This window comes from Protomyctophum bolini (genome assembly GCF_963924005.1).
Source record: "Protomyctophum bolini genome assembly, chromosome: 15".
NCBI lineage: Eukaryota > Metazoa > Chordata > Actinopteri > Myctophiformes > Myctophidae > Protomyctophum > Protomyctophum bolini.
In genome coordinates, this window is record NC_137876.1 from 29,546,764 (window position 1) to 29,573,121 (window position 26,358).

General features: G+C 40.9%; 3 protein-coding genes across 11 annotated transcripts; 1 reads left to right on the plus strand and 2 right to left on the minus strand.

Annotated features, from left to right (window-relative positions):
* Nucleotides 1-1,704: 1,704 nt before the first annotated feature.
* marc1 (mitochondrial amidoxime reducing component 1) lies at nucleotides 1,705-8,800 on the minus strand. 6 transcript variants are annotated; one of them, XM_080784510.1, is made up of 8 exons: nucleotides 8,424-8,800; nucleotides 5,911-6,081; nucleotides 5,178-5,340; nucleotides 4,575-4,715; nucleotides 4,382-4,443; nucleotides 4,085-4,156; nucleotides 3,805-3,926; nucleotides 1,705-3,758 (listed from the first exon to the last, which is right to left on the minus strand). In XM_080784510.1, exons 1-8 carry the CDS (start codon nucleotides 8,672-8,674, stop codon nucleotides 3,691-3,693), a joined length of 1,050 nt encoding a protein of 349 aa, XP_080640636.1. In that variant the 5' UTR covers nucleotides 8,675-8,800; the 3' UTR covers nucleotides 1,705-3,690. The 6 variants fall into 6 exon arrangements, with proteins under 6 accessions (XP_080640636.1, XP_080640638.1, XP_080640637.1 ...); XM_080784512.1 differs by having other exon boundaries at nucleotides 3,703-3,760; nucleotides 4,575-4,718; XM_080784511.1 differs by having other exon boundaries at nucleotides 3,703-3,766; nucleotides 4,575-4,718.
* A 247-nt stretch (nucleotides 8,801-9,047) lies between these two features.
* Nucleotides 9,048-17,973, plus strand: LOC308329952 (uncharacterized protein). 4 transcript variants are annotated; one of them, XM_080784521.1, is made up of 14 exons: nucleotides 9,048-9,181; nucleotides 9,289-9,364; nucleotides 9,856-9,963; nucleotides 10,247-10,359; nucleotides 10,730-12,035; nucleotides 12,066-12,799; nucleotides 12,953-13,020; nucleotides 13,435-13,498; nucleotides 13,972-14,022; nucleotides 14,200-14,422; nucleotides 14,839-15,103; nucleotides 15,286-15,382; nucleotides 15,849-15,929; nucleotides 17,107-17,973. In XM_080784521.1, exons 11-14 carry the CDS (start codon nucleotides 14,881-14,883, stop codon nucleotides 17,171-17,173), a joined length of 468 nt encoding a protein of 155 aa, XP_080640647.1. In that variant the 5' UTR covers nucleotides 9,048-9,181; nucleotides 9,289-9,364; nucleotides 9,856-9,963; nucleotides 10,247-10,359; nucleotides 10,730-12,035; nucleotides 12,066-12,799; nucleotides 12,953-13,020; nucleotides 13,435-13,498; nucleotides 13,972-14,022; nucleotides 14,200-14,422; nucleotides 14,839-14,880; the 3' UTR covers nucleotides 17,174-17,973. The 4 variants fall into 4 exon arrangements, with proteins under 4 accessions (XP_080640647.1, XP_080640646.1, XP_080640649.1 ...); XM_080784520.1 differs by having other exon boundaries at nucleotides 10,730-12,799; XM_080784523.1 differs by having other exon boundaries at nucleotides 10,730-12,799; nucleotides 13,435-13,483.
* A 4,400-nt stretch (nucleotides 17,974-22,373) lies between these two features.
* On the minus strand, nucleotides 22,374-24,265 carry kcnk3b (potassium channel, subfamily K, member 3b; the record flags this gene model as incomplete). Its single annotated transcript, XM_080783556.1, has 2 exons — nucleotides 22,374-23,263; nucleotides 23,983-24,265. The coding sequence occupies 2 exons, from the start codon at nucleotides 24,263-24,265 to the stop codon at nucleotides 22,374-22,376; spliced, it is 1,173 nt and encodes a 390-aa protein (XP_080639682.1).
* Between the last annotated feature and the right edge of the window lie 2,093 nt (nucleotides 24,266-26,358).

Sequence of the window (26,358 nt, forward strand, 5' to 3'; positions counted from 1 at the left end):
CAACCAGGCACGCCCATGGCCGGGTCATAGACTCAGTGTATTATCCCAGAGCAATTCTAAATCAGCTGCGCCTCATTCCGGCCGCCGCCCTGGTTAGCAATTAAGGACAGCCGCGCCCTTTATAAACAGCCTGCGCACCTAGCAGTATCAGATCCCTGCTACACACAGACGCTCGCGCAGCATATGCCGTCCACTCGGCGTTGGATGGTAAGTCCACACTCCTCTCACTTATGGACTCTCACGTATGGACTATGTTTATGGTTTGATTGTTTGTATCACCACTCAATTGCTCTCTTATATTCTCACATCACCAGGCTTGTAGGAGTGGGGCTGGAAGCACACGCAGGAGCGTGTGCCCCCCATAGACAAGTATACACGGAGAGCCGCATGCATACTGGAGACCCACCTGGCTCGTATCGGGGACGAGTGCGGAAGACGGGACCCCCGTATGGAAACGGCAGCCCCACAGCTCCATAAGGTCGCAGTAAGACAAACCGTTCACTATCTATCACCCGTGTTATTAAGAAGAGGCACTCATAGTGGCAAATGAGCAGCTAAGGATAATAACGAAGATTGTGAATGAAGGAAGTCACCCTGTCGATGCTAAATGAAGACTGTGAATGAAGAGTGTCACCGTGGTGTTGTACACTGAAGATTGTTGAATGAAGATAACCCCGTAGAGACTAATGGAAGCTAGCAGGCTCTAGATAAAGTGTCACGTACACCCTGTGAAAGAAGACAGGCCCGTGTTATGTTTATTTCACCCTTGAAGAGACTTTAAGTTGGCTTGCGCCGCCAGGCCCGGTGAAAGAAGACCGTTAGAAACTAGAGCGCTTACTTTGTGTTAACCCCCTGACTGCCGTTGTCGTACCGACACGGCCACCCAGTAGATAGAGAGAAATAAGAATATAAATGCTTGTGTATCTTCCTGTTGGCCGAGCCGAAGGGGCCCTCCGTACCATCCCCGCCCGGTACCATACCAAGTACTTTTACTCTAATTACTCACCACCCCGTATCCGAGTACTTCTACTCTAAAGTACTCTTCTGTGCCTTGTGGATAGAGAAAGATACGCACCCCCTTACCTACCTCCGGGGGAGCCTCCTGGCCTCCTCTGGAACCTGGAAAAGAAGAAGAGAAAGAGTTATACAAAGGTCCAGTTGGTAGACTGCCTAGACCGGGTGTCTCAGGCCCCAACTTTGTACTTACCTTGTGCTCTGACCGTATGCTAACATCCCCTCTCATCCTCTGCAGTGACGACTCCCGCCTCGGAGCCGGGACCTCATGCAAAGAATATTACTGTCTGAGTTCTGTTTGTGAAAACTGACTTTGTTTGAACCTGTTGGAGAAATAAAGCAAGGGGCGCCATCGTGTGTCTAACCCCTGAAACTGCACTCTGAGTTGTATTTCCCACCCGACCTCCCACAATACATACATAAAAATAAATGCTTTTGTGAACAAGTGATGGTTTATTGCTCCCTACTGGTAGTGCTGTAGAACAGCACAGAGCACACTAAAGATGGTTCCATTTATGGTGTAAGTATAACAAAGCAAAACACTGCCCTATGGTCAATTGTTTTGGATGGGCAATACATGTGTATACATTTACTCTATGGCTCTCCCAAATGTTAAGATGAAAAAGGACTAACTATGAACTACAGTAGATACTTTGAACACTGAACGGCTATGCTCACTCCAACCATTATCTCAACAGAGCAACAATAATAAGCAGTCTCCATCAACCATCATAATATTGAGTGCACATTGAATTGATAAAAGACTCTTGGTAACTTCACTGTACAAGGACTGGACCGCAGAAAGACACTGGAGCCAGCGACGGCTCCAGACATTTGTGCATGGGGGAGCTATGGGAGGGCTGTTTTTTTTTAGCAGGGGCTACTGGATTTTGGCAAAAAATATGAATATATATATATATACTACGACAAATGACATTCCAATGATTCACTAGCACACAGATCTTCTTATATATTATTTAATCAACAAACAGGACTGCAAAATATTAATAATGTTTTGAAGCTATATGCAAGATGAATCATGCAGATCATTGGAGTCCAACACACCGAGTCCAACACACATTGAATTACTTAAGGACATAGTTGCATTAATTAGTAACGTCTGTGAATCAAGTAGTCTGATTTGTTTTGGTGTGGTGTTCTGAAAGTGATCCTAGCAATTGATGATCAGATTCTGCTTCATTTTTCGGTGAGACTGGGTTTGATTCTACGGAGCCCCTTAGGGGACATTACTAGGTAGATTATTTAAGAACTGGTGGTTTATGTTTTCTGGTATGGAAAAACATTTTAGATGTTGGCAGAAAAAAAACAAGGCTATAACTTTTTTTTAAGGAGATAAATGTTTTGAAAGGGGAATTCTTTTTTTGGAGGGGATGACATAAATAAATCAAGGCTGTGACTTTTTTTTAGGAGATGAAAATGTTTTTAAAGGGGAAAGATTTTTTTTTGTGGGGATGACAATTTATTTGAGTTTGAAAAAAAGAAACTTGGAAGTGAAAAAAAAACTATTAAAAAAACCCACCTTTTTCAAACTCGTGCGCACTATTTTCAAACTTGTGCGCACAAGTTTGAAAAAGAGGTGTAAGACCTAGCGCGCAACGGTGTGCGTGCGTGCGAGAGAGGGGGGAGAGAGAGAGAGAGAGAGAAGGGGGAAGAGACGCACGTTTTGGGTGCATTGTTGTTACAGTGGGTGCCATATTATAATTATTCATTAATTAATTAGATAAAGATCTATAGGCCTATCTGTCACATATATTATATATATTATATTATATATCATAATATAATATATATAATACAATAATAATGATGATAATTATCTCCCTCTCGCTCCGCCCGCTCGCTCACTACGGCTTTTCGATACGGCTTCAAACCCCTATATAAGGAATTAAAGAAAGTCGATCGGCTCTCCCTGTGGGGGGGGGGGGGGGGGGGGTCTTCAAAGAGACGTGCGTAGATGTTGAGTTGAAATAAATACGGTCATCTGTCTCTCTCTGTATCGCTCGCTGGCTTCTATACCTTAATTCTCTTGGAGAGAGAGAGAGAGGGAGAGACCGCTCGCTGTCTCTCTCAGCCCGTGTGTCTGTGTGTGTGTCTGTCCGTAGTTGTACACACTGGCGGAACTACATTGGGCCGGGCCGGGGGGGAGACAGCACGCACGAGTGATGCTCCGATCACGTTTTTGGGGGCCCGGGCCGGGACGCGGTCAATAATATATAGCATAAATAATAGGCAAAATATAACACTTTCCCGCTATCTGTGACCAGCTCCTCACACACATGACTCCTCTGTCGTGCTCAATCTCAGCAACCGTTTGCGTAAATTATTTTGAAAGGGGGGGGGGTACTGTTGGGAGTCAGGTTCGGCGAGGCCCGGGCCCCCAAAAACGTAATCGGAGCATCCCTCGTGCGTGCTGTCTCCCGGCCAACATCTAAAAAATGTTTCCATACCAGAAAACATAAACCACCAGCTCTTAAATAATCTACCTAGCCACACTCATAGTGAAATGTTGGTGTGTGGTTATGCAGGGCTTAAAGCCAAAAAGAATCCCAAGACTGAAAATTACTTTTTGCAAATCTGCACTGACTCATTAAATAACCCCTATGAAATCCTCAGGACTGAAATCCGTCCCCAGGATTGAGAACTTTAAGCCCTGGGTTATGTCATATCTCTCTCCCTACCTACCTTCTCTCTCTCTCTCTCTCTCTCTCTCTCTCTCTCTCTCTCTCTCTCTCTCTCTCTCTCTCTCTCTCTCTCTCTCTCTCTCTCAACGGCTGATCTTGTACACAATGTCCCCAACCTGGAAGACTCCAGACTTTTTGACAGTATACAGCTGTCCGAATAAGGGTGATGTTTTGTAAATGTGCTTCTCTGAAGGCTTGCACTGGCGATAGCTGGAAAAGAAGACAACAATTAGAACACATTAAGCTGTGATTCCAACAGAGAAAAGGGTTATTGGACATGGATGCATGCACATTTTGGAACCACCTTTTATGTTATAACATAAAAGGTGGTTCCAAAATGTGCATAGATTTTGTTTTATTGTTCTTACCTTTTCAGTGTATCTAGAGGCTCCTTTCTATTGATTATACCCGTTTCTGGGTCAACCGTGGTGAAGATGCACCTGGCAATGATAAATACAGAGCAGATAAGCTAATTATTATAAATACTGTACAAGATTAGTTTGCAACATTATTCTTATTATTAATTACACTGCTATTATGTCACTACTTTCAGAGCATTTTTAAGAAGCTTTACAATATTGACAATGACATAAAACTCTCTACATGAAACTGTGAAGATGTGCACATTACAAATTACAATTTGTGTCAACTGTCAACCATGTTACCTTCCACATGACATCACACGCTGCATTCGCACATCTCCAATCTGAATCGCCTCCCATGAATCCTAAAATGTATGCAATATTTTGGGGGTTACTTTTTTGTCACAATGAAAAAAAAATGCATTATTTCCAAAAATGATTTGGAAATAATGCAATAGTGAGATAATAAAGATTGAGGGCCAAAATCACACCTCACCTCATCAAAAGCTTCACAGTCACTTATGACGATATTTGGACGGAAGCGTTCCACCGTGACATCTTTCTCCAGCCGGGTGCTTAGATCCCTCACTGAGGCCTCCGACAGCAGCATCACCGGTCCAACGTCAGGGTAAGCCACCTGCTACCGGATTTTACATCAGCAACAATGACGCTCATTACAAAGTATGATCGTGTTGCTTGCCTGAAATAAACTATCTTGGTGTAAACCGTGTTGTGGCATAAATTATTAATTTGTTATGCCTTGCAAGACACAGTTACAACACTTGTTAGGGACATTTTCTGAAAGTATAATAGCTTTAAGAGGTTATGTGACTTATGTCATGTCAGCATTTAGTATTTATGTCATGCCACTGATATAAAAGATGGGATGTGATAAAGGAAGATGAAAACAATAAACAGTAAAACAGTCATCTCCCAATAGAAATATTCAGCCTGTAGCTGCATAATTAATCATTGAGAGCAATGGTAAAAATCAAAGCAACAGCAGATTAATCTTTTACTCCTTGCTCACCAAAATTATAAGCAACCAATAACATAGAGAGCAAGGTTCAAAGCCCCCCCCTCCCCCCCCCCCATTTACCTCATATTGTGGGAAAATGGGCTCAATTTCCACTGGCCTCCTGGGCTTCATGTGGGGTTCAAAGTGCACCAAGCAAAAGGTTTTATCAGATGCCAGGTAACGGCTGAGCCAGCTGGTGGCTTCGTCACCACAATACCTGCCTTGAATGTCAGCACCGAACACTCTGAAACACAGAGTTTGAAAACACAAGTCGGAGAAACATAATTACAAGAAGCGTTGTTGTCCAACTTCTGTCATCCTCATAAGTTCAGAGAGAACGAAGCAACCAGGTGCTCACCGCAGACGTACTGTAGAAGTCAACAGAGTTAAAATAGTAAAAGGTGCTCCTCAGATCAGACGGGATAAGACTACTCCGGGTACTCGAGGTTAAGAGGAAACAAGGCTGTTTTAACCTTGTTTGCCCGGATCTCCATTTTATCTGATCATAAGTTCAACTGTAATATAGTGTTTGGCATTAAGTTAGTAACTAGTTACAACTTACTAGTAGTAATATATTACTGTAATATTATTACTTTTCCCAGTAATGAGTAGTGTAAGGTATTACTCTGCCAAAACAGTAATATTATTACTATTTACTTGTTAGATACTGCAAATAAAGGAAAAAAAAATACGTTTCAACACGTCTGCAACACGCCCCTATGACGAAACATACAAACTTTATCAGCAAGGTAGATGATCAACAATTGATTGATCCATGTCGTTTATTGAACCCCTATTAAAATGGTACAGGAACCTGCAGTCGATGACACGGTTTTCAGGCTGTTGAAGGGGGAACCTGAGCTCTTCCATGTCAGGTCCGTTCAGACAGACCTGCCGTCCCTCGCAGGTCAAAGACACAAGGACCAGACGGGGTTCCTGCCTGCCTGTCACCATGTGGCCATCCTCTGTGATCACAAGCCAGTGTCTACATCAAAACAAAAGGATAGATGGAGAAAAGTACTGAGAGATATGGGACTTTTTAACCAAACCCTTACTAAAGGCTGGTCAGAGCCTTCGAGACAAATGTATACTTTGTCATACGGTGGTGTTGCCGCCAGTGACCAATGGCAAATTTACCTTAATGTCTAGCCCTGAATTGGCAATTTGGCATGCTGAGACAGCAGCATGTGGAGCTAAATGCTACGATGGGAGGGGAAGGGGAGGGAGTTTGCTCACTGACACGCTACAGTAGAGGTGCCAGTGACCTACTGTATACTGAGTGTGTAGCATGAAAGAGTGAGAGGCGTTCTGCTTAAAAAGACTGCGTAGATTGAACCATTAGGATTGAGGGGATGTGTGTTTGATTGTGGGCGAATGAGATTGGATGGTGAATTAGCGTGGGAACCAACTTTACTGCCTGAACTATCTTGATGCTGCTGGATCTGTTTAACATCTGAATCCCTATGCCTAATGACGCAGGCAAGGCAGAAAACAGTTTTTTATGCTGCTACCTGGCCTGTCATGTGGAATTTTGGGTGCAAAATGCAGCCCGTCTCTGAGAAATAGAATATTGAAAACTGGCAACAGTATTTATAAAAGTTTTATACAGTTAATGCATACACTTTGAAAATATGTGTGATCCTGACCTATATGCATACCAAAAACCTCTGCAAGCTGAAGAATATTATTATTAAGCAAGGTTAAGCAGGACATTTGTTACTAGTCTTGAAAAGGTCCATAAAGGTGATATGGACTATCTAGAAAGGCAACTCTAGAATAGGGAAACAATGTGGAATGTGGATTAATAAGTGTCAAACTACTAGTGAATTAGTTTTGAGCAAGACCTCACTTTAGAATGGGGAGCATCATTATGAGTTAAAAATACTTAATTTATAGTTATATGGGCACTATTTATGAACACTTGCAGTTTTGTATTTAATTGTGAAATAAATGTTCAGAATCTACAGCTTGGTACGATAACCAACACACCATAGCCAACATAGCCAATGCAAAATGTAGGCCTATTGTAGCTGTCCCAGCAATGGGTATTTTGTGATATTCTATTTTATTGCTCACCTTTCTGAAAATGTATATGTGAACATTATATGTGTGTTTATTTGGGTATATATGGTAAATGCATGGTGAGATAGTGCCATCTACTGTGCTCTGTATTTGTGGTCTGTTTGTCTGGTTCATGGGCAGGTTGAATTAGGCTCACCTTCTCTAATCACCTCATTTAAATCACCTGTTGGGTTTGGGCATGCAGGAGAAGAGCCCTGTGATTAGAGTGAGGCAGCATCGATTGCACCTGTGTGAGTTTCAGTGGTGCAGGAGCTCTTCTCACGTCTAAAAAGAGAGCGTCCTTAAATAAAGAATATAAGAGAAGATAACGTACCTCTCCTAAAATAATCTGCAGAAGGCGCACACGGTATGTTACATGTTGGTGTTTTCTTTGTTTGTATCGTTGTGTTTGTTTATATATAATACGGACATCATGATTGACTGACAACAAGGACATTCATGTTTCATTGTGTTTAAAAGAATATTGTTATGTTTTGTGTTGCAGTTTTTCACGTTGTCTTGGGGAAATAAACAACCTTGAGATTGGAGCGTTTGTTATTCTGCTATAGGAGCAGTTACACCTATGCTTATCAACAACGGATAAGAAAAAGTTTATTTTAAAGTGAAATATCCCTTTGAGTGTTGTTAAGGGAGAATAACTATTCTTGTAGTGAACTGCATTATCAGGTCCATATACTGAGCTAAACATAGGCTATTATATCATAATTTATGTACAACACCCTTTCAGTTATTGTCAATAAGCTATAAAGCTCTATTAAGCAAGCTCAATTATAGAACTGGACGGGCACCGTTTTTTCACCGGAAATACTTTTGTGCCCATGTGTGCTCACTGCCCACTAGGTTTTGGTGCCCATAAATACAGTATCTGCATGGTGCCCACTTTGTTTTGGTGCCCAGTGCCCCCTGCCCCTGGACCAGTAGGTTTTGGTACACAGAAAAATCGTTGCCATCGAAGGCGTTGTTTTTTAGTTGTGTGGTGCCTAGAATGTTGTGTAGCTCCAAAGTCCAAACGGAACCTATAACTTATACAATTAGGGTGGTCTCCCTGCGCTTCTATTGAGACATAGATCCTGTTGTTGTTGTTGGTTGGACACGATCCTGTTTCTGGCAAAAAACAACGAGCGGAATAATGAAGAACAATAAACTGGATAGCGAGCCAGATAATCTTTATTCAACTAGTTAATGGAATATAGTCCCTGGTCTACTGAATTCATTCATTGTGCTGTACAGTAGCTATATACTTACCGATCTTGAAGTTCTCCATATTTTAATCCAAACTCTTGGCATTCTGCAAGAGCGACGGACAACGCTTTCCCAGATTTCAGGGGGTGAATAAGCAGCTGCGACACAACACCCACTGCAGTAACTTTTTCTGGCTTTAGAAAGTATTTATATCCGAGACCAAGGCCTAGAACAGCAACACCAGCTCCCCCGAACAAGAGAGCAACTTTTTTATTTTCCGAAAATGCATTCATCAATACTCCCTTCAAGTTCATTTTTAAACCTCAAAACGTAAAAGAGTTGCGCGGACATTGAACTTTATGAAGGAGAGGAGGCGTGGCTAAACTGGTCTAACAGTTTATGACGTTTCATTGTTGACACGGACATGGATTCTAACCGGTTTAATACGTTACATTTCAGTTTGATATTCATTATGGATTATTAGGCCACTGAACCCCCCTTTGAATCTTTTCAGTGGTGGTGGAAGAAGTAGGCTAGGCAGCGGCTACTCTATGTTTTACTTGAGTAAAAATAGAAAATTTTACAAGTAACAGGTAGGTAGGCGCAGAGCCGAAGAGTTCTGATGATCCTCATGGGGGCTCCCCAGTCATTATTTTGTTTTATTTCACATTATATTGGGAAAGGTAATTTGGAATTGCGTCACGTCCGGTGCCATGTCCTTATTTGGTGTTGAACCAGCGATGGCTCACAACATTGTTTGTCAAGCCTCCGTGTAGACGGAAGGACATGAATTGTTTGAGAGAAGCGTGTCATTAACCAAGGTTTGTTTGTTTGTTTCTGAACCAATGTTTTACGTTCTTTGTCAACATTTAAGGTGTATGTTTGATTTGTATATGAGTTTAATTGATGCGATTTGTTTTTGTTACAGTTTGACCGCGTTTGTTGTTGTTCATATGGGTTTCCTGTCATTCCATTCCCTTCATTCCCCTTATGCAGCCAGTGAGGTAAATCCATGTGTTCATCATGTATGCATTATATTGTCATGTTCGTTATGTTTATGTGCTTAAGTTTGCTCATGTACTGATCGTTGTTTATTCATTGTGTGTTCATCAGTTTTGACGTTGGTCTATTGAGAGAGTGAGAGCTCAATAAAATCATCAGTAAACAGAAACGACTGACTTGTTCATGGAGGGAGTGACACTATCCATATATAGCTGAAGCCTGTTAGCTTCACTCACCTCAGACCAATAGACTCATTTCACACAGCCAGACTCCAGAGTGAGCAGAGGGAGAGAGCACCTGTGTGTGTGTGTGTGTGTGTGTGTGTGTGTGTGTGTGTGTGTGTGTGTGTGTGTTTGCACCAGACCACACGAATGTTTGACTGTTTATGTGACTCTTATTATGTTTGTACTCTTATTGATTAAGCAGTGTTAAAGCCTGTGACATTTGCAGTTTTAGTGAACTTTTAGTGACTGAAGTTGTCTATTGTCTACAGTGCCTGTCCGTCACACTATGTGTAAATGTGACCATCGGTGACTGTTGATGTGCCCTGAGGTTCAAGTTGGTTATGCAGCCCTTTAGCACCCTCGATACGCGGAGTGAGGTATACATGATTATTTATTTGTCTAGTTTCCATTTGGAGTATATCATTCATGATTGTATTTGTTTGGTTTTCGTTTGGTTGTGGTACTTTTGGTTATTGTGCATTTTCCTTGTCTTATAATTGAAATGACTTGAGTTTTCTATCACTGTATTTATAATTGACCATAAATTAACCATTTTTATTGTTGATTGTACTGCTGAAGTGACAAGTTTATTGCACAGATTTTAGTAGTCAAACTATGAGATTATTCGATTGTAACTGTATTTATTCTATATCCTTATAGTTTTCACGGTGTTGGAACAATAAACACACCCGTCGAGACCACCCAAACTTGTCATTCTTTCATCAATCGAGGGGCTGCAGTCATCATCAATCACCATCGACAAACAACTACAAGTGAGTAAACAACAAGACGCCCAAGTCCCAAAGTGTGAGCACGTTGTTGAACCGTATATCTCTGGTGATAAAAGAAAGGCATGGCAATGTAGGCAATGTAGGGCCAATGCCCTACATTCAAGTTGAAATCTTCACTCTGATACGGACACAAGTATTGAAATTGGATCGATTGGAAGGATCTAACCAAGTAACCAGTAAAAGATTATATGAAAGAAATAAAATATTTAACTGGTTTATATTTTACAATTTTAGTTATAGATGGCAAGTATAATGTTAAGGAATATTTGTCTTATTAGCCAGAGATCCTTTTAAAATGTTTCTATTACTGTGAGTGATATGGTCAGCTTCTGATGTCTTTCTTTCTTTCTAGATGTAGATGGAGATGACTGTAGATGCTGCTGGAACACTGAACCTGGTCTCCTGTGTGAACCACCCCATCCTGGCTGCTGTCCATGTGGACATTATGAGTGTTTGTATAGAGAGAAGCATGGCTGAAGAGCTTTGCATATCAGTCGTTTCTTGCTGCTGCCAAAGTCAAATTGTGATATCTGTAGTGTTTAGTTCATGGCCGCTTATGAGATGTAGATATAAGTACACCTGACTGGTGGAATAGCCTTGTGATACATACTGGGTGTGCTCTTTGGTCGTTCACAAAACAAACAAACAAAAAGCTGCACAAAAATCACACAAATCAAGGGATGTCCGACAGTCGGTGTTGGATATTGTCCAACTCCTAATTGCCAATATCAACAGATGCCGATATATATATATATTATATGCAGGCTTTTTCCAGTGGTGGAAACATAACTCAAACTTTTTACTTAAATAAAAGTAGGCAATACTGCAATATAGAAATACTCCGTTTCAATTCAACATGTACTCGAGTAAAGGTACAAAGGTTTTGGTATAAAATGTACTTAAAATACCAAAAGTAATTATTAATAATGACTCATTATGCAAAATGTCTCATCTAAAATGATCTAATCTCTCAGCTCAAGTTTTCAAATGTATAAAAATATTTTGAAAATAGCAGATCTACAAGCTCACATGTGTCTTATTGTATTGTGAGCTTGTAGATGTTTTATGTAAAATAATAAATAAAGTAAAATTAAGGGTTAGGGTTATTAATTTTTAATGCCTTTATCGGCCGATAATATCGGACATCCCTAACAAAAACATATATCAAACGTGTCAATACATTTCAAAGAATGCCACAACTTCACCAATAAATAAATAAACATCCACATGTTCCATAAATTAAATGCCACAAAGGTTTGCCGAAAAAATGAAGAAATTACAAAAATACGTTTCTTAAACATCTTCTGCCGTATGTCCATAGAACTTCAGCTCTGTTGCAGCAAGCCAGTACAATGTGTCATTGTCTAGGTCACCTAAGCCACGATCACCATTCGGTGGCCGGTATTTGGGGCAAATGGTCATTACGTGTTCCACAGTCTGTAGTGGATCCTCGCATTCACAGTGGGCACTGTCCGAGATGTCCCACTTCTGCTTTGAGGGTTGTCCACTCCTTGCAGGGGAGGTGCTGGCAAAGAACATATTTGGGGTCCTCGATGTATTCCACTGGTCCCTCTGTCTTGCCTTCACCCAGGATGCCTTGGAGGTGTCAGCTGGTGTTGTGTGGAGCAGTTCCTGGGCCTGTGTGGCAAAGGGGCATAGTGACTTGAGGCACGTGTGCTGTGGCAAAGGTCGCCGTGACTTGGTGTGTGTGTGTGTGTGTTGTGGCAAAGGGCACCGTGACTTGAGGCACGTGTGCTGTGGTGTCTCTGACGACCTTGTGGAGGAGATGGCTGGGATTCACTCAGCTGTGCCTTCTCAGTGAGGGCCAGCGTGGCTGCTTCTCGTCTGACCTCTGTTGGAGTGATTCCAGCGAGAACAGGCAGGCAGTTTGTTTGGGGTGGCCCATCCGGTGTTGAGGGCAGCATCCAGCTTCTTGACATGAGAGCTACGGCTCCAGACTGGGACACAGTTCTCGGGTCGTCTGCATAGCCAGACTTCATTGATGTTGTTGCAGGGAGGTCATGGATGTAGCTGTTAGTGTTGAACAGCAGTTACTGGTGTGGAACCGAAAAGCTTCACAAACATGCCAAAAAAATCTAGTTTTGAACCTTTTTAATCTAGTTTATTTTCAAATTTAGTTTTTACTGTTTTGTGAAGCAACTTTGGGTACCTTGAAAAGTGCTATATAAATTGTATGTATTATAAAAAAAACAGACACACAGCAATTGTCGCCACACAGACATCACAAATTCCTATTGGCAGCAGCAACAAGTGAGTGATGTGCAAAGCTATTCATATAATATAACCACCATGTCTTCATTCCAGATGCTGCGAGGCTCAACCGGAGCCCCTACAGGTGGACATCTGCAGTTCTCGCTGTCCATGGATGAATCTGCATGGGGGGCTCTGAAGGCGGCTCAAAGTAAGAAACCACTTAGACTTTTCTATTACTGCGAGTGGTATGGTCGGCTTCTGTTTTAAATGTTCTCTATACATTTTGTGTATGATGTGAAAGGACACAATGTATGTATATCTGGCTCTTGGTCACTTAAATTAATCTTTCTTTCTTTCTTAGGGTGGATGGGTCGTGGTAGACGTCGTGGAAGGACAGAGATCCGTTCCTCTGAGGACTTCTGATGAGCTGTGAGTAGGAATATTTCTTGTTGGGATGGATATCTGTTGTACTGTTATGGTACGAAGTATAGCATGGCAGTATGATTCCTCCTAGTGGCACTGGTTGAATGTCTGTCAGCTCTCCAAGCTAATCAAAGTCTTAATGACACTTTTTTTTAACCACTTCAACCCCAGCATCTCTATTCTGGGGGGAGCGTTCAGCCAAATTAGCAGATCTACAAGCTCACACCGCATTGCAACGTGTTGTGAGCTTGTAGATCTGCTATGTTTGGCAAATCAATTTGTGTAGAGTGAAATCGGAGCATATACCAAATGCTCTCTTTAAAGGTCTGTTTTATCAAATCTATAGAGGGTTTAAGTGGTTCTGAATATGCAGCTCAACAAAACAAAAGCTAATTTAGTCCTTATTTCTTTCTTTCTTAGGACGGAGATCTGTGTAGATGCCGGATGACTTCGGACCTGGGCCTGCCCGGTGAGGAACCGCACAGTAAGAACCGCTCTAGGCCTTTCACGATTATGAGGTTTCTTTTTACTGGACGATTATTGTCGCTCAATTAAATATTTAAGTGTGGCCCGGATGGTTAGCTCAACTGTCTGGGCACCTATGCTGCCAAGCCAGCCAGATGGTGTGCTGCGGGTTCGACTCCCGACGGCCTTTGCCGCGTGTCACTCCCCATCTCTTCCCCCTTTCCTGTCTATATACTGTTCACTATCAGTAAAGGCATAAAAAGCCACAATTGATCACGTCTAGGAATTTCAACAATTTAGGCAGTTCTCACATCCAGAGTGACTTACAGTAAGCAACAACACATAGTAATGCATCAAATTCATAAACAATTGTCATCAAGAATAAGAAGTATAGACTATCCAGACTATTGGCAGCAACAACAAGGGAGTGATGTGCGAAGCTCTTTTCTATGAAGCCATTCATAGACTATAACGGCCATGTCTTTCTTCCAGATGTACTGCAGGTCTCTCCAGGAATCTGCATTCCTCTGAAGACGACTCAAAGTAAGACCCTGTTAGGCCTGTCAAAAATAACCCTAACTGAAACGTTTATTACTGTAAGTGATATGTTTAGCTTCTGTTTAAATGTTCTCTATAAATAAAAGTTTTATGTATATATGTTGTGACAGGATAGAATATATATCTGGCTCTTGGTCACTCTAATCAATCTTTCTTTGTTAGGATGAAGATCGCGGTAGACGTCGCTGGAACGCGGCTGCTGGACAGGGAGTGCACACACACACACACACACACACACATACACACACACAGAAAGGCTAATTTGGTGTGTTTTTTTTTGTTGTTAGAATGGAGATATCGATAGACGATCTGATGTTCCCTGGACAGAGATCCGTTCCAAAGCTCCCCCCCCCCCGGGGGCTTCCTCAGAGGACTCTGATGAGCTGTGAGTAGGAATAGTTCTTGCTTGTTTCTGAGGATGGATAACTGCTTTTGTGCTGTTATGGTACGAAGAATGGCATCATTTACAGTAATCCAAATGTTTTAAATATTTTAGGATAAATCTAAATCTGCACAATAGTTTGAGAGTCAATATCTCATATCATGAGCGTGCCTCTTGGTCTTTGTAACAACTTGAATACAAATTACAAAAGATGTTGAGGACTGTACATGTGTTGATGCCTCCTAGTGGCACTCTGGTTGAATGTCTGTCAGCTTTCCAAGCTAATCAAAGTCTTTGACACTTTTGTTAACCACTTCAACCCCAGCATCCCTATTCTGTTCAGCAAAAATAGCAGATCTACAAGCTCACACTGCAACGTGTTGTGAGCTTGTAGAGCTAATGGTTTCTTTCTCTCTCAGGATGGAGATCATAGACACAGCTGGAGGCTGGAGCCTCTAGAGATGGAGATCTGCAGGTCTGTCCATGGATTGGAGGATGGAGATCTGGGTAGACGCTGGAGGACTTCGGACCTGGGCCTGGATGGATGGGAGGACGGAGGACAGATCTGGGTAGACGCTGGAGGACTTCGGACCTGGGCCTGGATGGATGGGAGGACGGAGGACGGAGATCTGGGTAGACGCTGGAGGACTTCGGACCTGGGCCTTCTCAGTGAGGAACTCAACGGTACGAACCGCTTTAGGGTTAGGGCTTTTTTAGGCTTCGTAAAAAGCCAATAATCGTCCGTTGCCGATAATTGGTCGATCCCTATTCTTAAACGTTACTGTAAGTGCATGTGTATGTTGTGACAGGACACGCGCACACACAGCAAAGCTAATTTGGGCTGTGTGTCTTTCGTTCTTTGTTAGAATGGAGATCTCAGCCGATGCCTGAGATCCGAAGCTTTCCCCGGGTGTTTCCGCTGAGGACTTCTGTGTCGCTGGGAGGCTCGGACGGAGCTAGAAGGTTCGGTAGACGCCACTGGAACCTGTTTAGGCCTGTCAGAATTTAAGGTTTTATAATGGCCGATTTTAATTGTCGCTCAAATAAATTACAAGTAACAATTTAATTGCGTCATACTAACATTCTAAATAAAACTTTGGCTTTTGTAGGCTTTGTAAACAAAAAGATGCACATGGCATAATTCAATAACTTTATACACTAAAAAAAAAGAGACACAAACAAAGTGACACATTTAGAGCTTGTAGATCGGTTGCTTGCATTATTTCTTTAAAATGTTTGACAATATATGAACATTTTCAACATGGAGACGATTATGACTCTAAAAAAGTATCTCAAATACTTGGCGATTAGGTAATTGTGACAGGCCTAAATCCTTCTAGTTGTGTTTTTTTATATCATGTTCTGTAATCAGTTAGGGTTGACTATAGACTTTTTTTAGGAATCATCATGGAATCATCATTTTTTTTAGGATCATCATGCCGATGAAGAGCACGTTTCTAGCCGATGGAGCAACTATTTCTGATCACCTTTGGAGTTACATCACAGCAAGGTAACTATACAACACACGCACACACACTATCATGACATCATGACATGACATCAGCTTGTGACTGCAACTTGTTCCTGTTCGCAGATGACTCGGCACTGCTAGTCTTGGACAGGAACAAACTGCAGGTTGAAAAGGCCCTCAGCTCTGAACTCGGTAGAATCTGCACCTGGCTCGCTGATAACAAACTATCTTTACACCTGGGAAAAACTGAATCCATTCTCTTTGGATCTAATAGTAATCTCAGCAAGGCAAATGACTTCTTGGTTAGAGTTGGTGACAATGTTATCACACGTAAAGATGAAATTGCCTACCTAGGTTCCATCCTGGAGGCTAATCTTTCCGGTGATAAAATGGCCACCAACGTAATCAAAAAAGTCAACCAAAGAACAAGATTCCTTTGCAGGATCTCCTCACTGGTCAACAAAAACACCTTGAAGACCTTAACAGGAGCCCTCGTACAAGGTTTCTTTGACTATGCATGCACCTCCTGGTACCACAGCACCTCAAAGGCCCTTAAAACTAGGCTCCAGACCTCCCAAAACAAACTGGTCAGGCTCCTACTTGGCCTCACCCCCCGAACCTACCTCACTCCTGCCCACTTTGACAGGCTGGAATGGCTTAGGGTCGACGACAGAGTACAGCATCTTGCAATGGGTCTGGTCCACAAGATTCGATACACCACCAAGATACCCATGTACCTGTCTAGATACTTCCTTTATGTTAAGTCCACACCCACAACACCAGAGGGAGTGCAACGAACCATGTACAACCCAGATTCGGCACAAACAAGGGACTAAATTATTTTCACTCCTATGCCACCAAAATGTGGAACGCCCTACCAACAGTCATTAAGACATGTGAATCCCTTGACTCCCTTTTTCCCCTCACTGTATAAGTTTATTTTCCCTTTTTACCTCCTTTATGATGAATTCCTGTTCTGTTCTTTGACTATATAGAAGTGTCTTATTTGTACGTCTCTATGTTTTGATAAATTGAACATGGTGGACCCTCTTGTAAACAAGTGTAATGCTTAATTGGGTCGTCCACTTACAGTTAACAGTCTTTGTATTGAGTTTGTGCTTGACATGTACTGTAATTCTGCAAACTGTTAATAAATATTTCAATCAATATTGTTTTATGAACAAAGTAGTAATGAGCATTTCTTTCTTTTCTTTAGGACGTTGCTGGTCTCCTGTGTGGCTCCATCTGGAGGTCACCAGGGTTCTGAGTCACTCAGATCCTGACTGGTAGTGGTGATATGTAGATGTGATCAATCAGGGCTCTAAACAATAAAATAATAAACCAATATAAATAACTAGATAATAATATAAATAAATGGATAATAACGATAAAAAAATAGATTATAGTAAAATAAAAGTAAATTAAAATAGTAAAATAAAAGTAAAAATTACACAAATTAGTAATACATAAAATAAAATTAGTAATGGCATAATAATGGATAAAATAAATATAATTAGTAATATAGACAATAATACATAAAATAAATTTAATTATCAATATAGTAATGCATAAAATTAGTAATAACAGTAATAACAGTAATACATAAAATAAATAAATGCATAAAAAATAAAATTAGTAATGACGGTAATACATAAAACAAATAAAAAATTTAATGCATGAAGTAAAATTAGTAATAACATAGTAATACATCAAATAAATACAATTAGTAATATAGTTATACATAAAATTAGTAATAACATAGTAATATATAAATTCAATTACTTTGTGTTGTTGTTATAGAATGACTTAAAAAAACAAACAAAAAATATCAATCACATCTACATATCACAACCAGGCTATATTGCCAGCAGGCAGGTGGACTGTAGACTCACTACAGCTGTCACAATGTGGTATACTTTGTTTTGACCCCAACTGGCCTCCAAGGAGAGGCGAGCATGGAGCCGGACATCTGATGATACACGAGAGAAGACCGTCAAAAAAAATTGTAATAAAAGTAATATGTTTCATGTTGATTGTAATTTATGCATGATGCCATATATCTGTAAATATTCATTATTTTCTTGTTAATAAATTATTGCATTTATACCCGGGTGTCCGTTATGTGTCCATTACCCTTAGATCGTGCCGCCGCGGATTTATTTATTTCCCAAATGGTCTAAAAATGAGTTATTTAGCGTACTTTTACCAATGAATTAGCCTATACACAGACAACGACTGATTAGCCTATTTTGGACGATATGGGTCTTTTCTCGAGTCAGTGTGTAGTCTCACTATAGTCTGTGTAGATTACCCGGCGGTGTTGCTGCCCCTCCCGGGAGTCGCGGTTCATGGCTCTTCACAGACGGCACAGAGACAGCAGTCACTCCGCTGAACGTGTCGGTGTTGCTGCAGTGTTGTGAACTGTGAACCGTGCGGGCACTGGTGGTGGTGCTGAGTTCTGACAGCCGAGTCACAGCTTCTTCTTCTGAATTACTTTATCTTTGCCTTGGAAAATACATTTTGCGTTTTGCTAGTTTCCCAAAACAAACCAGCACGCGCTACTGTTTGCTACCAGTTGCTGTATAGCCTACCTACCCGATCACCACACACACACACAGCAACAACACACACACTACACACACAATAGCCTTCTATATAATGCTGCGCACATATATTATATATATTTAAAAAAATACCCAGCATAATTTTTGCCTATAGCCTTACACACCCGCCGCCTATGGGCACTGTACTGTAGGCATATAATACCTGGCTAGGTGAAAACAAAAGAAACCTGATTAGCATTTGAGTACTTTTAACACCTCTGAACTGCCGGCGGAGAGGTTCACATTTTCTGAGTCACAGAGGGTCAATAATTCCCAGAAAATCGGTAACGTTAATATAAAATGTCCACGAAAATCTTCATGGGGGCTAAAAGGGGCTATTTAATTCTTCATGGGGGCTATAGCCCCCACAGACTCGACGTCGTTGGGTAGATTTTGCATATTTGTATAATGGTGGCATTAAATGTTCTGATGAAGGATCCCAATGGAAACAAGCCATAGGCTTTCTTGGGTTTTAAATCCTAGTATAGACCTTGTTGAACTGTACTTTCCTGTCAAATTATTGTAGTGAATAAAAAGTATAGGCTACAAAAATGCCTTGAGATGTAGAATAACGTGTTCCTTCCACGCCTATGTCCGGCCGGGGAAATTCCCCTCTGTCAGGTGAAAAGAAGCAGCTTGGACTCCTCATGCATAGAAGGAAGCATGAGGCCAGTCCGCTGCCCCCCCCCCAGGTTGGCAGTGTAAGTGTAGCGCCCAGGATTACATTAGATAATTGGCACTGGGTGAAAAGAAAACTGGGTTACAAAATCGTGGGATAAAAATTTTAGAGAAAAAAACAAACTGTAAAAGTTTATTGAGTCTGTCCTTGAGAGATGTTTCTGTCTGACTTAGTTACAAGAGACAAGACTAGAAGTGTATACAGTATAATCATACCATACAATAAATACACCATGCTACTTGAGCATAATGGCAGAATATTGCACCATTATATTACACCATCTGCTATACTAATACATTCTCTGTTGGTGTACAAATGGAACCAAATGGTCTTGTGAGGGTCCATTTGGTTCCAATAATTTAGCAGGGGACCCCCTCTCTCCCCCCAGGACCCCAACTGAACCACTGCATTATACTGTATCTGGGGCAAAGATCTAAGCCCTTTGATAATATAGGGATCAATTAACTTCCCGGTATTCAAATGTATTGTAGTGTATGCACTGTGTGTGCATTAATGAATTGCACCCAACTAAAGACTTTATTGGGGATCCAGTCTCGATGATTGATTGTCATGGGGATGGGGACTAAAATTCCAAGCGGACACATGGTTGAGAAGTAACTCATAGGCCTAAGCACTTACACAGAGTCCAATAATTGTGCTTACCTTCGCCTGACTAACCAGTGACAGAGAGGCCTCTCAGTTTAATCTTTAATACCCCAAAATGTGTCCCAAAATAAACAAACAGTTGCTCTCAGAGAAGAGGCCTGGGTGATGTAATGGCTCAGCTGACCTTCTGAGTGAAACTATTTTTGTCATTGACATAGATACCCAGGTTTATGGCCAAAGTAGAAAACAGCAGATGCTGTCACGGTAGGGAGTCAATACAGGGATTTGTCGAATGGATGGATACTCCTTCTGTTGCAGTCCTGTGCACGCCTAATGGCTGAAGGCACATTCACGGGAATGACGCCAGAACTAGCTGGCTGTCTTCATGAAGCAACGGCAAGCAAATTATTATCATAACAAGGTACAATCTTAATTGCTCTACATGCTCAACAACTGAGAAGAGACAGGTCACAGATGTGTGATTTAGAAATGTCAGGGCATAGATAAGATGAAATGGAAACTGAAACACTGTGTTGAGGTGACTAAAGTGTGTTAGTTAGATGATCAGTTATTTAAAGTTTATAAATTGTAATTTATTTTGCATTATTAATTATGTGCAACTTAAACCTTTTATTTTCTGCTTTATGAGTTTTCAAGTCATCCCCATTTACAGTATTGTGCCTTATTGCATGAATAAACCAATGTTTGCACCATGCAGTGACATGTGATGTGAAGTCTTCTCTTGGCATTATTTGTCTTTAACCTATGGCATTAAACAGGAAAAGTGTAGGAGTCATAATTGGACTTTGGTCAACATTCCCATGGGGCCACCATCTGGGCCGCACTGTTATTTCTATATATTCAGGATGATGAGTGTTTTCTCTCCTGTGGTACACTGGCATAAACAATATTGATGTTGATAAAAAGGTTCCTGGAATGACTACATCTTAACCACAATTATTTTTCTGTGTGCAGTGGACAAGCACTAGAAATGTATTTAAATAGAGCAAAAGATCCAATATGATGTTGTATAAATAATCCTCCTAGGCTGTTCGATTCTCTCTTATTAAATCTTGTAGATTGTAGATACAGTACTCTAACCATTGCAATAATCATTCACAGTGATCAACAATATTGATGTGGATTTTGGTGGAATTATAGAAAACCACTCCCTCGCTGAATATCAGCGAGATGCTTGAGATGCAGGAACAGCTTCAATGTATTTCATTTTGTTCTACAGATAGTCCACACTTTCTCAAAAAATAGTGCCCTCATTCTCAACCCGAACCCTTCAATGGTCTCTAGACTATAAGACTGACATTTAGAAATCAATCTTTAACTGGTCCAGTATTATAGTTTTCCTCTGTGTTTTCCTCATACACAACAAAATGTTAACTTGTGTTAACTTTAAGTTAACATTTTACTGTGTGTCTCTCAATTACATTGCTGCTTCGTCTCCAGTTTCATAAATTAGACACATATTCTTATTCATAGACATTTGTAAGTGATAAATCCAACAACCAATGTAATTTACATTACATAGCATTAATGACGCGCCTTCCACAAGAAAGAATGCAGAAAATCTGTTACAGTACTTGCAGAAAATATAGGCTATTATGAATCAATACCAGCAAACCAAACATAACACCATACACACCATAGCAATTATTTCTCTTCCACATAATGTGTACAAGGATGATGTAGCTGTAGTACATCCTGAGTATTAAATACGGGTCCATGTGTTTACATTTGTACACTCTCAGAGTTACAAATTATAAATGAACGCTGAGGATTTTACTGTGCTGGTCCGTGGTCCCTCATCCACATCAGTGCAGTGCAACACAATTAAGTAATTATTCAGACAAATCACAGGTAACAATAACTTTTACTTCTTTTCTGAGGTTTGTAAATGGAGGCCAGGCCTGAGTAGCATTCATTGGTTTATGAGAAAGGTGAGGCTTGTCAGTTGTCACAAAGAGCATCTCAATGAGTGTACTGTATATCCTCTGAAAGTCAATTTAGTTTATTTTTCAGTTTAGTTTCCTGTGGCTTGTCTTCTGAGTTGACCACATCCGTCTTGAACCCAAGCAGTTAGTAAAACTAAATGAGATAAGTAAAATTATGAGGATTATGTGCCTGTGCTGTTTTGACCCTGTTCTACAGACTACATCCAGGTAACTGACCTGTTTTGTTAGGCACAAAATGTTGTGAAGCTTCACACAGTCCTTGAGGTCAAAGGAGTGCAGTGTGGAGAGAAATGCAAAGATGGAACAAAACAAGAAAAACAACCATACCAATGGGGTAGCCTACATGTACTCAACCTTTTGATTTCCACTGTTAAATTGTATTTGAACAATAAATCAGAAGATGGCTAAACCCTTGGACCAAACAATACTCCGAAATGGTCACAGAATCAAAACATTTGACGCTGGTCTGGCTTTAATGAGTTTGACTATAAGCATAGTAATTTTTAGTTTTCACCTTGTGCTTGCCCGTTTTTCATGTCCTCCTGTCTTCTACGGTTTACAGCACTGAAAACATCTAGTTTGGTCTATAATCCACTCGCAAAAACAATAATGTATTGTATTTAGGAGGCTAGACAGAGCTGCGTCTCTTGAACACTCTGAATGGAGACAGAATGTGTAGACCCGTTGTTATGGAACTTATACTCGCACATTGGCGTGGGCTGCACACGCACCCTGTGGACCCAGGCTCAATGTGGTGCGGACATAAGCTGCTCTGCTGAAGGTAGGCATCTGAAAAGGACAGCTCCTGAGGAATCATCATGGAGCTCTGCATCTTCTCCCTGCTGCTCCGGTACCACAGGCAAGAGCAGATCGTCTGGAAATGCATCACCTCAGTGTAGGCGCTTTTGAACTCTTTGCCCCCCTTAGACCTGGCATTTCTCACAGGCATGGGGGACATGGCGGTGGAGGCTGGCACCGGGAGCAGATGGGCTGCGGCTGCGGTCAACGAGTGGGACGCCTTGTGCTCTGCATCCCTCCTCTCGTCCTCAGCGTTCATGGTGAGGAAGCGCAGAACGACCAGGTTGAGGAAGGCCCCAATCACCGTCAGGCCCGTGAGGATGTAGACAAAGCAGAAGGCCACATAATGTGGGTCGTTCTGCAGAGCGTGGTCCTTCTGTAGGGCGACGTAGTCACCGAATCCGATGGTGGTGAGCGTGATGAAGCAGTAGTAGTAGGCGTGGAGGAAGCTCCAGCCCTCGTAGTGGGAGAATGCCACCGCCCCCACACACAATGTGCTGGCGCAGGAGAAGAAGCCCACGGTCACCATGTTAGCCATGGAGACCTCAGGTTTGCGCATTCCCAGGCACTTCTTGGCTTGGTGCAGCAGATATCTGACAAACGTGTTTATTCTCTCTCCTAGGCTCTGGAACATGACCAGGGTGAGAGGGATCCCCAGGAGAGCATAGAACATGCAGAACACCTTACCCGAGTCTGTGCTGGGGGCAGCATGTCCATAGCCTGATTACAAAGAAATAACAATTTATTCTTGCATTGAAAAGAGTAAAACAGAAGCTTTATAACATGACAAATTAAATTAAAGATAGACACAATGAGCAACTGAGAATTGGCATAATCAAAACATCATGTAGGCTATATAGCACCTCCAGTACATGTAATGTTTATAAAATAATTTTAAGTTTCTGATGGAAACTGTGGAAACTATGGAAACCTGCAAATAAGAAGTATAGTTTTCGAATTTTCCTCCAGATTTGTGTAGGCCTATATTCAAGTTTACACAAGCCATGAAATAAGCTATTTTTTGTTATGTGATTAGATTATTATTGTCTTAGTTATTAATTAATATGCCTAATTGTGTACACATCTTAAAATAATCCAAAAGTGTGGTCGAGTATAATTCCAACATTGAGGAATGAAAATAATTCCATATATATAATTATAAGTAGACTACTGTCTTTAATGTTTTGAAGCAACACTTCAGTTCCAGCAAAGCTGTGTCACAGCTTACTGTCGCTGTGTCAGCTGGTACTTTTACAATGGATAAAAATGCTATGTCCTATTGTCCTTGTGTTTGTCCTTGGATAAACTGAAGTGGTCATAGACCTATAGTGTCACTCTCAACTTAACGTTTTGAGGCGAAGAGCAGCTTAAAACTCAACAAAACAGCGTTGGTTTCATCTGCTTCGTGTAAAATATAATGATCAAAGCTCACTGCTCACCTATTGTCGTTATCACAGTAATGGCGAAATAAAAGGATCCGGCGAATTTCCATTGCACCCCAGCTTTGTGTGGTTTCAGCTGCAAAACGACCTGCTCCAACTCAGCAAAGTTCACTTTGGTCAAGTTATATTTCCGCATAAGTTCATATTTTCTTGCATCAAGCTTCCTCCTCTGACTTTTTTCCTGTTTAGATTCCAACGTGTCAAATACGGCGGCTCCAACCACCAGGTAGGTTAAAATACTGATAATGAGAGCAAGAGTCCTGGCGTTCTGCCTCTTCATGATAGAAAAGACGCTCTAAAGACCCTAATCCTTGTCGTTTTGGAACAGAAGCGTTCTTGATTCAATAGAGATCCAACATTCGGGGGACTTGCGGCGAAGTGCACATTGATTGGGAGCTGTTCTTTCAGCACCACCCCCACACCACAGTTGGGTGCCTCTGTGGGTTATTTGGACTATTTGTCATCGTCATATATTTAGACTTCGTGGAGGGGAAAGAAACGGGCGATAACAATGGTTTTAGTTTCGAAGAATGCTTTTTACTGTAAGAAAAATGCTGTTGAACGAAGTTGAGCACTTTGATGCTGGGGTTGATAGGCAGATAGCCTACAGCCCTATACAGTAGTTTCCCTGAAGCCTGAATAAATATTACCTCAATATGTGAAGAGCGCTACTCAGAGCATGCTAGCACTGTCGATTTTATCTTTCAACAAGCTAGCACGTATCACGTTTTCAAATAACGTTCAGTACGGATGTTACAATATTTACTCTGTGTGTTCAAACAGATAACCGGTCTCCAGGTTTCACAAGTTGTCAAGCAACACAATTTACTCTTTTGTCTGCAAATCATTATTAGACGCCACAAGTGGTGTAAAGTAATTAAGTACTACGTGTACTAACTCAAGTACTGCAGGCCTACTTATTTAAGTACAATTTTGAGGTATTTGTTTTTAGTTTACTGTAGTTTTTCCAAATTTTAGTACAAGCTCATTTACATTTCTTACAGTCAATTCTGAACGTCAGACTTGTACTTGTACCAGTATTTCCAGTATGTACCAGTATTTCACCTGAATATAGTATTACCCTGCTATCAAGAGGAACAAGACCTCTTACATTTCCAGATGTTCTGAGTAGGGACACAGCTCTGACTGTGAATGAACTTGGTGTGGCGATGAGCAACAGAGACCAGTGGAGGCAGCTTGTGTCGCAGATCTCGAGGGCACTCGAAGGATGATGATGATAGTATTAATTTTACTTACGTACAAAAACGGATACATTCAAAATAAAAAAGATTGAGATTTTCTTTCTTAATTTATTTTATAGTATGAAAGAGAAAACATCTACGAGATATTATACATGCCTTAAAACAGCACCATCTATAATTAAGTCATCATTGTCAAACATTGTTCTCTTGAACATACTGTAAATTTGCAACAAAGCTCTGTTCATTGTGGCCGTGAAATGATCTCTAACAAGAACATATATAGCTCTAGTAGGCTAGCTTATGAAGACTAATTGTTAAAGGGCTATCAAAAGTGGCAATACGATATTCCTATGCAACAATGTTGAGTGAGACAAGTCTCATATGCCATTCCCCACAGTTTCCCCAAATGTCAGTGTATCATAGTATAAACACAATTAAAATTGTAAAACCCATTATGTTCAAAACAAGGTGACAACATGATAAAATTATCCGTAGTCAAATAAGCCAAATCATTGTCACATATGTATAATCACATTTTCATATACTAGAAAAACACATTGGTATCATAATGAAACTGAAGACGAATTGAATTAACCACTCATTCTGCTCTCATACAAAATTATACATACATTTGTATTCTTAGATCAACATACAAGCTTGATCACCAGTAAGAAAACTTGTGGTGAAAACAGTACTTTTATGGTTTCCTAAATGAGAAGAACAAGATCATTTTAAGTCCAGTAGTGCTTCACTGCTGTTGGAGACATTCTGCAAAATAATAATAACCACAGAGCGTTGAAGCAAAACTTCCAAGAAACCAGCCAATTAACACCTCGTGGAGGCACTTTTAGACATGCTATTTTCATCCCTCTTGGCCCTGATGCAGGCCAATCCTTCATTTCTATCTTTGTATGGCTGCTACTATGGGTGAGAATGTAGCTGCATATTTGGCATTTTTGGCAGTTACATCTTTGTTAAATCTGTGTGTACCAGCACATAATTGTCCCTCTTGAAAATATCCTGTCATGTTTAACCTGAGCCTGAGATTATGTTGAAGTTCTACGTAGTCTCTGGGTTGACTGTATGCCAAGTGAGTAATAGAACCTGATGATTCAGATATAGACTCATGTCTTCTTGTATGAGAAATGAGTATTTGCCAGGAGACATTAAC